Source organism: Eptatretus burgeri, chromosome 12 (genome assembly GCF_056783735.1).
Source record: "Eptatretus burgeri isolate ZD-2024b chromosome 12, Ebu_testis_v1, whole genome shotgun sequence".
NCBI lineage: Eukaryota > Metazoa > Chordata > Myxini > Myxiniformes > Myxinidae > Eptatretus > Eptatretus burgeri.
Window position 1 is genome coordinate 65645055 of NC_140972.1, and position 15483 is coordinate 65660537.

Sequence of the window (15483 nt, forward strand, 5' to 3'; positions counted from 1 at the left end):
AGAAAGAAGGAAAAGATTATATTATTGATGATGTTGGTGTGATTGACTTTAATTTAAGTTTTACATTTTTTTCTTAAATAAATGGAGGAGAGAGTGAAGACATTTCTGAGGATTCTTTATGTTTTAAAAATCAAGATTCAAATGTGCATGTTGGAAACTAAAAAGGTTTTTGCACTCTGTAGGAATTTTTCTCATAAATAAATGAGTTGTTGTCTAAAATGTAAAAAGAAAACCAAGAGTAAAAATATCTCGTATGTTAAAAGGAAAAATAATAGGGTTATACAAAAGGTACATGTTCGGTGTGTGGCTCAAAAAAGAGTGAATTCCCAAAACACAAACGTGGGGGAGATATACAAAAGTTTTTATCAGGAAGTAAATTTACAACTACTGGAATTCCAGGGGAATTACATCTACCAGGGTATTCTTTCTGTGTTCCAGGAACAAACTTGAATAAAAGATTAGATGAGGCTGACAATCCTAAACCGTGGAGCAAACCTATCAATAGGGTTGATGAAGTGTGCATGAGGCACGATATTGATTATGGAAATATCACAACGTTGGAAGAAAAACATGAAGCCGATAGAGAAATTTTGTATAATTTCTCTGATACAAAATCCAACCTTGAGAGAAAAAGTTGATAGGTTCATCGTGAAGAAGATGATCAGTGCTAAATTGAAACTTGGGCTTGGAAATTCAAAAAAACTTATCGGCTCTAATGATGTCATTAAGATTGAAGAACAATTAGCTGATGAATTACATAAACCAATAATCACAAAGTGGCATAGAAGGAAGGTTTATTCCAAGAAAGTTGATCATATCTGGTCTGCTGATTTAATTGAACTAAATAATGATAAGGGGTACAAGTATGCTTTAACCGTTATTGATTTAAGGAGTAGATATGCGTGGGTCATCCCTTTGAAAAACAAAACCGGGAATACACTCATGTTAGCCGTCCAACAGATATTTAAAAAATTGTGGACTGATGAGGGTACAGAGTTTTACAACAAAACATTTATGAATTATCTTTAAAAAAACAACATTATATTATACAGCACCTTTAATGACGGAAAAGCGGTTGTTATTGAGCGATTCAATCGCACTTTAAAAAAGAGACTATATAAAAAATTCACCCAACTCGGATCTCAACAATGGTTATCATTAATTCAGGATATTGTAGATAAGTATAATGATACGATTCACACCTCAACGAATACCAAACCATCAGAAACATTTCCAAAATTAGAATATGAAAAAGAGATTGTCAGAAAGCCTAAGTTCAAAGTTGGTGATATAGTAAGAATATATAGGTGGAAATCTCATTTTGAAAAAGGTTATACTAAGCGATGGACAAATGAACTTTTTTAAATCATTGATGTAATAGATAGAGTCCCTTGGACGTATAAGGTATATGATTTAGAAGGGGAAGAGATTTTAGCTTCATTTTATTCACAGGAATTACAAAAGACAAAGATAAATTGAATTGTTTTTGACTCCACCCACACAAGCCCCACCCACGCAAACCCTACCCACAAAAGCCACATCCATACAAGCCCCACCCACAAAAGCTCCACTCACAAAAGCCACACCCACACAAGCCCCACTCACAAAAGCCACATCCACACAAGCCCTACTACTCTAGGGGCTGGGCCAGAGTTGTATGCATTTCTATGTATAGGGGAAAACCAAGCTGTATATGGTAGTATAGGTCCTCGGCTTAAAAAAATTGGGTTCTCGCTCGAAATCCCTTTAGATTTTGCCCAGCTTGGCCCAAAAGTTGCCCTTCGGGCGAGAAACCATACCAGTCATATCTCGGCCATTTCTTGAGCGATTTTGACAAAAAAATTAAGTAGAGGTTTTTGGGGCTGGGGAACACGTTTAAAACAATAACAATTTGATATGGAGTCTCTATCAAGTGATTCCAATGTCAATCGAAGGAATCGAACCATGTTTATAGGACTATAGGTACCAACTACCATCACTCGCTTTGATATATTCGTGATTGTCATTTGTCAATTTGTTTTAAGATGTTTTAACCCTTTTTTATCTCTCTTTCCATTTCAGATTGGAACTGACTAACATCATGATGGAAGCGGTCAATCTTAGCGCTGCGACTGATGCTGCAGTTGAGTTTAATGAGGAGCTTAGTATTATTTGCCAAGAGTACACCCAAGACAAGCTGGTGTGTACACATCATGGGTGCGATCAGATTATATCCGCAAGTGAGACACGACAAGATGCGGTGCTCGCAAGGTTGAAGAAGTTGACGCCTGGTGCTCTATTCAATTATCATGTCACAAATGCGTGCTACAAGGGCTACACAAATAGCACCAAAATTGCCAAGCTTAAGGAGAAGCAGAAAGAAGCATTGAAGCAATCTGTGCCCTCTGGTGATGATGTGTCAACCCAGTCACCAACACCTACTACAACTCGTTCACAGTCAAACAGCATGCGAACACCGGCTTGTGTGGCACCTGGTCGTGCCACTGTGTTCTATCAGTTTACATGCATCATATGTGGCAACAAGTCAGTCAACCGTGACTTCACCAAATATCGAATCTGCGAGAGCAACCGAGCAAAGATATTTCTAGATGCGACCGTCTACTTCCAGGATGATGTTTTCCGTCGAACTTGTGACCTTCAAGACGAACATGCTGTGTATGGGGCTGATATTTATTATCACAACCAGTGCATGTGCAAATATATTCAGCAGCATGAACGCTCCAGAACTCTTCGTGCCCTGTACAACTCAATTCCAAGCAGCGGGTGTGGAATGAGATCGTTGACGAGATTGAGATGGGTCTGAGTGCTGGCAAGGGTTATGAACTTTCTACTATTCGAGACCAGATGAACAGCCGCCTAGGAGGTAAAGGTAATGTCCAGAATAGGGATGTGAAGGTCCTCCTCTACAAGCAGTTCAACGACCTGATAGACTTTGCTTACTCAAATTCTGCAAGAAAATGCCTCATGGTATTCTATGTGCTGGGTAATGAGGCAAATGTACTTGCTGAGCGTATCCGATCAGTGAATCCCAAGCAATTCGTAGCAGCTCAATTCAGAGCATGCTTGCATGACTACGACTTCGACTTAGATGATCGCTTCGGTGATGCCCATGATTTAAAGCAAGCCTGGTCAAAGATGAATATCCCAGAGCCCATCCTGCAGTTTTATGGCAATTTGTTTCATTTCAATCCAGCCACATACAGGGCCGCAGCTGACCAAGTAATAACAAGTGACGTGCAGGAAGATGTCGATGATGTAGACCAGGAGGAGGAACAGGTGCCACGCAAAGATGGTTCTCTTTCACTCCAGCGATGTCGGAAAATACAGACCATGTTCCAGCACATGTTCTACGTTCACCATTCTGGCAGAAAAAGAACACCAATGTCTGTATTGAATAACGAGTTTGCCCACAGTCTAGGACGTGGTGGCAAAATATTTGTCACCTCTCTGAATCGACAGGTGCTGGCCATGAGCTACACTGAACTCCGCCGGTACCAGAATGACATGGCCACGTTCACTGTCAACCAAAATGAAGTGGACATGAAGTTGCTAGCCCATTTTGACCCAGGGAACTTCACATCAGCAGCAATGGACAACTGGGACCACGAAGGAGCAAATTAATCTGAACATGATACGGTGTGTGTCCTCTACCAGCATAAGCCTAAGGCCGTCTTATGCAAACCCAAGCGCTATGACACATCTGTAGTTCATGGTCCGAAAGCCCTAAAGGAAGTATTGCCATGTCAGCAGCTACAAGAATTTGGAGAAAATCTGAAATTTCTGCAAGTGCATGAAGTTGCAAGATGATGCCTGCACCAATCCATATAATTAGATCTGATATGGTGGAAGTTTACACAAATTCATTGTGATGTGGGTGTTAAACTTAATAAATTTGTGTGATATGGCAGTTGTGTAACAGTAAAACCTGTATTCATTTTTTTTAGCAAAAACGTATCATCTAAAATAATAAAATGACCTAAGAGATATTGAGGATTACAAATTTCGGACCTGATTTGGTTTCTCCGGAAGAGCTTCAGAGCCGCTATCATGTAAACCAGTTCTCAAATCGACTAAATATTGCTTTTAGCATGTTCCCCAGCCCAAAAAACCTCTATTTAAAAATGTTTTTTTGTCAAAATCGCTCAAGAAATGGCCGAGATATGACTGGTATGGTTTCTCGCCCGACGGGCAACTTTTGGGGCAAGCTGTGCAAAATCTATAGGGATTTCGAGTGAGAACCCAATTTTTTTTTAAAGCCTAGGACCTATACTACCATATACAGCTTGGTTGTCCCCTATACATATAAATGCATACAACTCTGTCCCAGCCCCAGGAGTATACCCACATAAGCCACATCCACATCCATCATATCCACATAATTAGTGATTAGTTAATTAGTTCCCCACACACGTTTATTTAATAAAAAAAAATTTGCTCCACCCACACAAACCACATCCACACAAGCTCCACCCACACAAGCCCCACCCATCCACACAAGCTCCACCCACCCAAGCTTCACCCACCCACACAAGCTCCACCCATCCTCACAAGCTCCACCCACCCACACAAGCCCCCCCCTATGCACCCCCACCTTTGACCCACCACCCCCCTTCATCCCACCCCCACCCTTCCTCACACACACACGGGGAGGGGAGGTGGGTGGGATGAGGGGGGTGGTGGGTCATTGGGGGGGCGCACCTACTCCCCACCCTCCCCCTCCTTTGCACTTCCTTTATTCTTTTTTATAATTAAGGATTAAATAATTGAAAGCAAAGCAAATATAATTCATCAAGATTGAAAATATTAAACATTTTTCTTTGGGTAAATATTCAGTTGCGAGAATGAACGATCTTTCCCAACAGTCTGCTTCAGATGTCTTGTGATTTTGAAACTCAATCAACATATTCTGTTCAAAACAAAGAGTGAAGAACAATTAGGGTGTATAAAGATGATTATATTATGATATTAATGAAATAATAAATATAACATTTACCTCCAGAAGATCAAGTTTTGTGTCCATTTCATCCAGATGAGCATTTAAACTGGAACAAGTTTGAAATGAATCATCACCCCGTGGAATTTCAACATCTTCCCATTCAAGGTTGCGAAATTCACCCATGTATGATTCAGTTTTAATGCTGAAAATAAAAAAAGCAAGTACTCAAAAAATTACCACCAATTTGTGGTATTGCTTTTAAATTAATTACCACCATGCCAAATAAAAGGTTGTGCATAAGGAGAACAGAAAGAGAGACGGAGACAGAGACAGACAGAAAGAGAGACAGAGACAGATAGAGAGAGACAGAGAGACAGATAGAGAGAGACAGAGACAGACAGACAGAGACAGATAGAGAGAGACAGTTAGAGAGATAGACAGAGAGACAGAAAGACAGAGAGAGACACACACACACACACACACACACACGAAGACAGAGACAGAGTGATAATTCCTCACCTTGAACTCGGGATCAAAGGTCGTGAGAGAATTTCTTTCCAGTCAACAATAATATCATTCACTTCTTTTCGAAACGAATAAATGTCTTCAAGAAAGTCGTTCATTTTTTATCCATTCCTCGTGATATCCAAATAACTCATTTTCAACATCAGTTATTAACGATGTTCTTATTGGGGACAACCTGTTGGAAAAAAGACATACAATAATTATTGGTTGTACAGTGATTTAATTCTGTTTTAAACAACAAATAACGAATTGGGTTGAGATCTCACCTGTCATCTTGTGAAAACGATTGATCTGCAAGGTTGTAGTAAGAATCTGAACGCTCCATTTTCGTAATAAAACACGAACGGCACACAAGTTGCTTATTTAAACCAACTTGATGACGTAATGGAAGATTTCACAACAATGGTTATTCCAGGGTGTGTTCCCCACATCGGAAATAACTTCGGAATTTTTTTGGCTTCGTTCGGGCGAGGCAGCTTGGCTGACTTCAAAACTGACTCGTTTTCACACAGAAATGAAACATCTTGCTTTGAATGATTTTTGATAAAAACCTACGTTTAAAAGCTGTTTTTCACTAAACTTTGTTCTGTTAGTGTTCTGATGATTTAAAATATAACCACGAGAGACAAGGGCACAGAATATTTCCTCATTTTCACGGCATGACTGTTCTAAAAACACTTCCCCATTTTACAAAACTCACCCTAACAGCCCTTGCTTTTGTGCTTGAAGAGATAAAGTGAATATAATGGAAAAATTAAGTTATTCCCCAAAGTTGAACATGGGCAAATATTCATTGGTTCGCTCTTTGAATGGAATGAAAATATGAAAGGAAAAAAGTGCTTTAATCAGTATATCTCAATTTTACATTTGCTGGTATGGGAGGGGGAGGAAATCAGTCTCCTATTTGGGGCTTTGGGGGCTTGAGTCAGTCTCAATTTTACATTTGCTTGTATGGGAGGGGGAGAAAATCATTCTATATTGGGCTTAAGTCAGAAAGTTTTTTCCTTTTCCCCCATTCATTTGAATGGCTGCCTCAGAAGCCCCATTTATCCTCTACTATTGTCGCTACTACTAATATATAGGGATTTTGCATGCTCCTACCACCTGAACATCTGTTGTCAGCCATACCATCTGTGGCCACTTACCTGTCCATTCAATCAGCCGAACCATTTGCCTTGCCAGGCATTGCTTTGCTGTGCTGCCTGCTTTGCTATTGCTCACCTTATGCCATTTTGTTCATGGGCCATCAAAGCCGAAGACCCTTTATTTGTTGGGAATCATGGGTCATTGCTTAATTGCTTATGGGCCACATGGGCCAAAGACTCACCTTTAGTTGAGAGGCCACATGGGCCCTTGTACAATTTCAGAAGAACTCCAGTTGTGGAGAGGCTATATGGGCTACTGGGGAGCACTGGGTGCTGAAAGGCCCTGTGGTCACAAAAGACACTTCTTGTGCCAGGACCCAGGGCTCCAATAGACAGCATGAGGGAAGATGTCTTATAACGGGTTTGTTGGGGCCAAAAACTTCGTGGACCCTTTAAAGAAAGAATAACAAGCCCTCCTGGTACAAAACCCACCCCAGGCAAAAATAACATTCCTTTCCTGTAGTAATTCTCTGCAGACTACTGTAGTATATGAGAGTGCAACTCTCATATACTATAGTTCTAAATGTAGCATTTTTGCCGGGGACCCTTTCTCAACTCCATGTTGTTTCAAAATTGCATCTGGATGTAGTGGTTTAAGTGTGTGCATGGCGAGTGAATGAGTAGCCTTAATGGAGTGATGCATTAGCATGAGGACTGAAATGTATTGAATTTGTGTGCAGGTGGGTTTAGAATAGGGAGGGAGTTGTACTGTATAGTAAGTGGGGCCAGATCCCAATGCTGCTCCCCCTTCTGAGCGTAACCTCAAGAAAGGCTAAAGGAGGAAGGTGGGGCTAGTGTTGTGAGAATGACTCTTAGGGGTTAATAAATGTTTGCAATAGTACAGTTATCTCCTTAAAAAGTGTTTTAGAATAAGCGTAATGTAATTAATTGTGATTATAGATATGCATATATATATATCTCTCTCTCTCTCTCTCTCTCTCTCTCTCTCTCTCTCTCTCTCTCTCTCTCTCTCTCTCTCTCTCTCTCTCTCTCTCTCTTTCTCTCTCTCCCCCCCTCTCTCTCTCTCTCTCTCTCTCTCTCTCTCTCTCTCTCTCTCTCTCTCTCTCTCTCTCTCCCCCTCTCTCTCTCATGCAGCCTGTGGCTGCTGGTTGCATCATTGGTTGGGACGCCGCTATGCTGCTGATGCAGTGTCCCCCTTACCAGTACACTGGTGCTCATTTTGCCAACCTCGGAAGGATGACAGACTGAGTCAACCTCCTCGTGTATTTTAATTCAGCGGCCAACGGCGCTTGAACTCAGGACCCTTGGATCCCAAGCCGCCACCCTAACTAATAAGCCAACACCAGGCTTTATGCATCGCTATAACATGTAGATAGATGTTTATCTTCCCTGACACACTGTTGTTTCTGGCACCAACCAAACCTTGGGCTATATTTTATGTTCTTTTACTCTGTTATTTGTACTTTATGTTTCTTTTAAACCACTCTAAAACATTGATGTGTGAGGCTTGGCGGGAGTATAAGCAGGTGCCATTTTGAATGGTCGTTAAATCACCACAGCGGGTGCCTGGAAAACCAGTTATGCACATGGCTTTCAGGCCATTCGTCGCTTGAATGAGCTTCACACCAGCCAAAAGGAGGACAAAGGCTCTGGAAGGGAGGGTTGTGCTTTCTGAAGAGAGGGTTGCGCTTTGGAAGGGAAAGTTGTGCTTTCACTTTACGAACATCAACTTGGGTTTCACTTCCCTCTCTAACCACAGAGCTCTCATCCTGAAGGGGGATTCAACTGCTAACCGGCTGAGTCACCCACACAGATAGCCATGTTTCTCTATCTCTCACTCTTTGTTCCCAGAACGACTGCTCTACAAGGGAGTTGAATTTCCCGGACTCCTGCATGGCTCTACCTCTGTTTTGCCCGACCAAATCTCTTCATTGTCTTGTCAAAAACTCGTCTTTCTATCCTGTTGTGTGATTGATTGGGCCCTAATATTAGCATAATTAAGGAATCTACTGATCGCTTGGTTTGTTTGAGGGCACGTATCGAGTAGAGGGTGAGGATGTTCATTTAATACGTACACATTTACGCCGTTTTGCTTCTTGTATCCTTCCCTTGTGACATTTTCTTTTTATTAAATACACTTGGTCTCGGGGTGGATTCCATTTGTTCTGGCTGCTTTATTTTGTGGTTAAGGCTGGTTGCAGTGTGGTTGGAGTGTGCTTGAAACCATGTTAGATCATCCTTGTGACCAACAGTTTGCTCGGCCAAATTAGATCAGATAACGCGCATATATCGGCACTTCACCCGGCCAATTCCACAATCCCACGAGTATTAGAATGTAGCAACCAGGCCCAGAAACTTACTCGGGACCATAGACTTAGTTGGCGGTTGCGGTGGTTTTGACATGACCTGCAGGACTCGAACAGGTAAACCAGAATGGACCCGTGGCTAGAACAGTATAATATCACTGGCTGTTTCACTCACCTTCAGTCAGACAGTCAATTTAGCTAATGTAATGTGATACAATCATACAGGTCACACCCACATAACTGGGGAATTGGTGAATAATGTTCCTCCACCCCATGGCAAACAAAATCTGGAAGAAAGAAAAAAAACTCCATTCACAGCAGCGAAGTTGAACTAATTTTTGCAGGAGTATTCACCACTGATTAAATAAAAACTCACCACAAGGATCTTATTAAAACCTGTTACTATTGTTTCAACATCAAAGGCCCATCAGTCCTGGGCTGTGTCTCATCTGCAGTATTTTTCTCTGCTGAGAGCAGTGAGCCTGAAGGACATTGCTATATTTGCGTAACATATGAGTGCACTATTTGGTAACTGATGAAAAGGTGATGGAGAGACAGAAATTTGCAGACAATGATGCAAATGCCATAAAATTATATACATATTAAGAAATAATAGCATTTTCAGGATGAACACAACAGACAAGAACTGACACAGTTGAGCTACAACCAAGTTCCATTCAAACCATGGTCCATCCCATGACTCAAACGATCTGAATTTTTGATATCGTCGAACGTTTGATTGCTGTACTCTGCAATATCTTTGGAACAATTTGTATTTCCACTTGTCGTCTTTGAAGGTTTCTCTGCATTCACGTCATCGTTCTTACTCTTCAGTTTGCAAAATCCTGGGCGGTTGCGCCAGACGGCCATGATCAGATTATCAAGAGGTTTCAAAGAATGCATCCACAGCGGTAGGAAGTTCCATGTGCGGAGTTTTTGTGGCAGCCATCTTGGGCGACGGCTTTGAAGGATGTTGATGATCACTACAATGATGATCAACAAAAGAAGAGGCAGGCCAACACCGAGGAGCACCTTCCATCCGGCCAGAGAGAGGCCGAGCACAACACCGGGCAGCAGAAAAAATGCGATTAGGAGGTAAAGGACGGCAAACCAACGGTACTTGGCCGTGAGGTTTCCCAGCATCTTGGCCAGCTTGATCGGCACACGCATGAACGGGATGGGGTAAAAGATTATGATGCCACTGATGTTAAAGAATAAGTGGCAGAGAGCAATCTGTGGATTCAGGGAAAGTATGAAAAGGTCAATGTCACTGTCCATTCTGCAAAAAAACAAAAAACAAAAAAAAAACAAACAAAAAAAACGCTTCTGCACTTATGTTATCTTTATCCTTCATTATCGTAAACATTTCAAATACATCTTATAATTACCTCCTTTCTAATGTATCTCATAGCTTACTCTAACAAGGCCAGGAATCAATCTGGTTGCTCTACGACTATGTTGTACCTTATAGCTCTATGGCAGTCTTTCCCTAGATGTGGAGACCAAAAATGAAGTGGAATGAGGTAAAATAATTTTTCGCGCTGTCATACATCGGTGAAATAGTCTCCAGTTTAATCCAACCAAGTTGGTTCTTGCATTAAACGTTCTTCTGTGAAGTTGATCACAAAACGTTCTTCTCTTTGGACTCAGTGACCAATTTGTTGATCCCAAGAGGTTAACTGCAAGAATAGTTTTCTGGTACCCTGCACTGTGTAATGACCAAAATGGGTTGAACCATTATTATGTTGAATAATTACGAAAATTTTGGTTCAAACAACTCTACAGAACCAATTCTCTCTTAAGAACGTGTGTGTGTGTGTGTGTGTGTGTGTGTGTGTGTGTGTGTGTGTGTGTGTGTGTGTGTGTGTGTGTGTGTGTGTGTGTGTGTGTGTGTGTTAATACTTTGTGCCTCAGAGTTTTGTGAACCCTTTGTCTTGTCTAATTTTTTGAGGAACAGCCCTTGTTTATTAATTATTAGTAATAATTATTGAAGTGCTTAAGTTCAATGTTATTGTGAAAATGTAAATTCTTGTACTTGTACAGGAGTAATGTTCATCAATGATCTCTCTGACTCTCTGGAAAATCCTCTTTATCTATAAGCTGATGGCTCCACTATCTGTTGTGACATCCCTCATCTTTTAAACAGGCAGGGAGCAGCCTCTTTCCCCTCTTCAGACCTTGACCAAAAAAAAAAATCACAAGATAATCAAACACTTGGAATATGTCTTGCAATCCTGACAAATCTCACACTCACTATCTCTATCGAGCTCTCTTTCTCTCTCCCCATGAAAGCACCATCTGGCAAACCCTCCCACATCTACTTTCTTTACAATCCTCTCAAGGAAGTTCAGTCACTCAAACTCGTGGGACTCACTATCAGCCATCATCTTTCTTTGGCAAACCACATTTCAAATTTGGCCTTCAAAGCCAGCCGCCAACTGAGCATCCTCCATCATACAACGTACTTCCTTGGCACTCCTCAACTCATATCCACCTGCAAGGCCTTCATCTGCAGCTTGATGGAGTACTACTCTCCCCTTTGGGCTGGCTCCCCTGCCTCACATCTTGTTTCGCTTGTCGCCATGGAAACCAAGACCTTCAAGATTTTGGAATCTTCCGTGGCAAAACTGAGTCTAGGACCTATCACCTTCACATGGCAGACGAGTCGGTGGTCTCTCTGTCTTCCACCGCCTCCTTTCTGGTCTTGCACTGTCTGGTATTTCTGTGCTTTGTCTCCACCCCACCCCCCGAACCTCCCCAGATTTCTGTAGGACACACGTGGTCCACTATCAACCCCCTTCTTTCTGGTGAAACTACCTGAAAAGATCACTGCTAACCTCTACTCATTCATTCCTTTTTTTCCTGCCTGTGGAAACAACTCACACATTCTCTTCAATCTCATTCTTCCCTCCAAGTATTCAAAACAGTTGTTCACCACCATCTCAGATCACCCCATCCAAAATCACGATATTTTCTAAACCCTCCTCCCCCTCACCCCCACACCCACTTCAATCCAAATTTCCAATTCTCCCTCCTGAGAGTTTGCTTCTGTATCCATCTTGTCCACCCCTCACTATCCCTCACTCCTCCCCACACCCATTATTTGTCCAACTCTCCTTCTACTTTGTCCTTAAACCCCACTGTTGGTGTTTTTTCTTCTTTTCTCTTCTCTTTTCTCTCCCCTCTCTCGACTGTTCCTTTTGGTCTGTTGCATCCTGATCCATTCAGTGTTCTAACTCTTGCACGAGCCTGGACTGTAAACAAAAAAATACGGTTGCAATGATGACAGTTTGGAATATTGCTTATTTTTGTTAATCAGTAAATATTGTTGCGAATTCGCGCCCGCCGGCGTGCGAACGGCCACGTGACTCGAATCGCGGCACGTCGCCCACCGGACGGACAATTCTGTCGTGACCCTCTCGGACTAACGCTGGGAGCTAGTCACGGGTGGGCCTTTCGGCCTCACCACGATCGTGCCAATCGGCCACCCGCGTGGGATAGGGTTGTTCGCCAAACTCGACCTACCTAAGAACCCACGCGGATCGTAAACCGGGCGATCGCACCTCGCCGCAGGTCGACTCTGGACACGGGCCGCTTAAGCGGTCTGTTCCGTACTATCGGGATAACCGAGCGGTGTTATCGTCGGCCTCGACGGTTCCGATAACTCATCGGGCGTATTAAGCCCACTACGAACCCTTTACGTGAAGTAAGATGGAGATTCAACAAAGGGAAGGACGCAGCAAAACGGGGAACAATTGAACAAGCACATTTAATACGGAAGCACGGAAGGCACGTATATTACAGTCACAGGGATACAATAAAAGCAATACACGTATTTACAATCACCGTAAAGAAACACAAGCAAGGAACGATGCAGAGCTACAACCGAATATGATTTACTACACAGAACACTTATACAATTTTACTTCACCAGACTGGTGCCCCACGCACACACACGTTTACACAGAACCCAAAAGAAATGGAAGTCGCGACTTCCCTGAGCGTGTCGAGTCCCTCTCCGACATCCGTCGACGGGGTCCCGCCTGGCCGCGACTCTGTGCCCGAGCGTGGTAGGCGAGGCCTCTTCGGCGTGCCTCGCGGCTGCACGTGTTGGCCACTCGATGCCACGGATCGAGTGTTCGGCGCTATCCCAGCGCGGATAGGGGGGGGGGACGTGGATGCCCGAAGTCGGGAGAGGGGAATGGCGGATGCTCCTTCCCGCCAACGGGGTCTTACAACTGCCCCACAAAAGACCCGGCCAGCGGCTACCAGGACAAGCGAGCCGGAAGACGAGAGCAACCACGAAGCAAGTATATCCACCGAGCAAGAGCATCCACCAAGCAAGAGCATCTACAAAACTGCTTCCCGCGTCTCCGACTTTTATATCCTCGGAGCTCCGCCCTGTTGCTCCGCCCCGTTCTTTGCTCCACCCCCCTTCGAGGAACTTCGAGAAAGGTCTCGAAGAGGGGCGTTCCTCCTCCCTGGCCGCGTCACACCGCGCATCCACCAATCGAGCGCCAGCTGCCCTCCCCTCGCTTCTCTCCCCTCACACCAAGTGCGGAGAAGGATGGCGCGAAAAGCCCACCGAGCGTCCTCGTTGGTTTTTATTTGAAATAAAAGATAGAGAAAGAAAAACGACTGACTCAAAGCATCGCAGCCCGAATGAATCACATTTATTGCCTCTAAACAACGGGTTTGGGGCTAACTACACATGTACTTAAGAGATACCTCACTTACGGGACCTGGATGGTGGTTTGCGAATTTCCACAGCCGTAACAATATAATCATTTAGTCGGCATATTTTAGGAATATTGCTTCTAATGAAGTTCAATTGAGATGTATTTGGAACAAAATAAGATGTTGAGATGCGAAATGAGATGCGAAAGACCAAAACACACTTCGTAAAACAGGTGCGGTCGGTCACCAAATGCTCGTGGAGGGTCTCCTATGACCTTCTAGTTTTACTACATATTTAATACACACAAGCCTTCTATTGTGCTAAATCCAAAGCGAAGAATATGGAAAAAAAATGAAATAAAATGGTCTTTTACACTCCTTCACAACTGTATATAGTATGTGTAGTATGATATGAAGTGCCAACCAGACTCAGTGGTGTAATGGTTAGAGTATCTGTTTGGAGTCTGGGAGGTCAATGCTTCAAACACCATCCGGGTCATATCAAAAACGGAGAAATGTTAAGTGCTGCTTCCTTGCTTGATGATCAACATTTGAAAGGATGGAGCACGAACAAACAACTTTGGGAAGATAATGGCAAATCACCCAGTACAAACCATCCAAAAAAACTGCTTTGGCAGCACCAACCCTCTGGAAAGGGTATGTATGGTACCTCAAACAAAAGGATATCCAGAAGTAAATATGCAGCAGAATTAATGATGATTCAGGTTAGATTTGAAAGTCTACATACATTGATGGTCAAATGTCAAGCCAGCTACATGTCCAATGAGCAGTCCTTGGAGTGGTATTATGTGTACAGAGACGTCACAGACATTGAATGAGTTAAACGTAGCTCAGGTACCAGGTAATGCACAACATTTCTAAATACATCCATTGAGGGTTCCGATAAGTTTTTTTTACCATCAGTCCTAAATTTCTTTACGTACTCTTCTGCTGTGCAGCAACATCTGATGAACTACCTTGTATAATGTGGACAATGTAATTCATGACAGCATTCACTTTCAAAATTAACAAACAAGGTGTTTTCTAGAATATTTTATTGCACATTAATTACTTCCTGAGGCTTTGGTTCGTCCCCCTCACCTGGAGAGACTGCATTAGCTTATCGCCTGAACTTGCCAGGGATGCAAGCACGGCGGTTGTGGTTGTCCCAATGTTGGAACCCAGGGTTAGTGGGTATGCTCGCTCGATACTGATAACTCCAATACCTGTTGAAATCCAAGAGGGGTTGAAAAACAATGTTGAAGAGATGAGCAAATCTTAATCAGATAAATTGAGCTAAAAAGATCTTGTTGAAAGAAATTATGGTAAAGCTAAAATTGTTAAAGGTCAACTCTGACTCGATCGGACCTATTTTACTGGACTTAGGCTTGATCTCAAGACTTTTCAATGGGTCAGAATTTATTTTACCACATTTTGCATGATCCCAGAAATAAAAAAAGTGATACTATCCCAACCACTCAAAAAGATGAGGTCACATCAATTTGCCGAAATTTGGATTTTTGCCTGAATGCCACATGATAATTTCATATTGATGCAAGTACGGTAAAAGCACACTAACAACACACCAAATCAAACAGAACACCAAATATTGCATTGGAGTCATCATAAGGAACCCAGAATAAGTAAAGAGCAAAGATGGAGTCATCAGGAGGAACCGGGATAGGATTCAGGTTTCAGCCGCTACTCCACAACCCTCAAACCCATCAAGGCGTAGCCAAGTGAGCCTCACAGAAAAATTCACTTCGCCTTCGACACATAGATGTTGAGATAAAGATAGGATTGGTCAGAAATAAAACGTTTTTTTAGCTTTGAGAAGTTTCCACTCAACCCCACCATGAGAGTAAACACCTTTCATACAAACTCACTCAAAAATAGCTTTTGAGAAAAAAAATGTTATCACATAAATTTCAGT

The 15483-nt window shown here is 42.6% G+C and overlaps 1 protein-coding gene, 1 long non-coding RNA gene and 1 pseudogene across 10 annotated transcripts in view; 1 reads left to right on the forward strand and 2 right to left on the reverse strand.

Annotated features, from left to right (window-relative positions):
- The first annotated feature begins 2054 nt into the window (after positions 1–2054).
- LOC147015789 (uncharacterized) lies at positions 2055–3807 on the forward strand (annotated as a pseudogene).
- A 913-nt stretch (positions 3808–4720) lies between these two features.
- On the reverse strand, positions 4721–7508 carry LOC147015790 (uncharacterized). The gene is made up of 3 exons (XR_015049859.1): positions 5456–7508; positions 4994–5138; positions 4721–4906 (listed from the first exon to the last, which is right to left on the reverse strand). It is a non-coding gene; the product is annotated as an uncharacterized LOC147015790 (long non-coding RNA).
- A 1751-nt stretch (positions 7509–9259) lies between these two features.
- LOC147015791 (sodium-dependent phosphate transport protein 2B-like) overlaps positions 9260–15483 on the reverse strand; it is a 110009-nt gene continuing 103785 nt past the window's right edge. For all 9 annotated transcript variants that reach the window (XM_085848302.1, XM_085848306.1, XM_085848304.1 and 6 more), the window contains 2 exons: positions 14652–14776; positions 9260–10106 (listed from right to left, as the gene is read on the reverse strand). In XM_085848302.1, the coding sequence (XP_085704428.1) occupies positions 9534–10106; positions 14652–14776 (698 nt within the window). In that variant the 3' untranslated portion in view covers positions 9260–9533. The remainder of the gene's footprint in view (positions 10107–14651; positions 14777–15483) is intronic.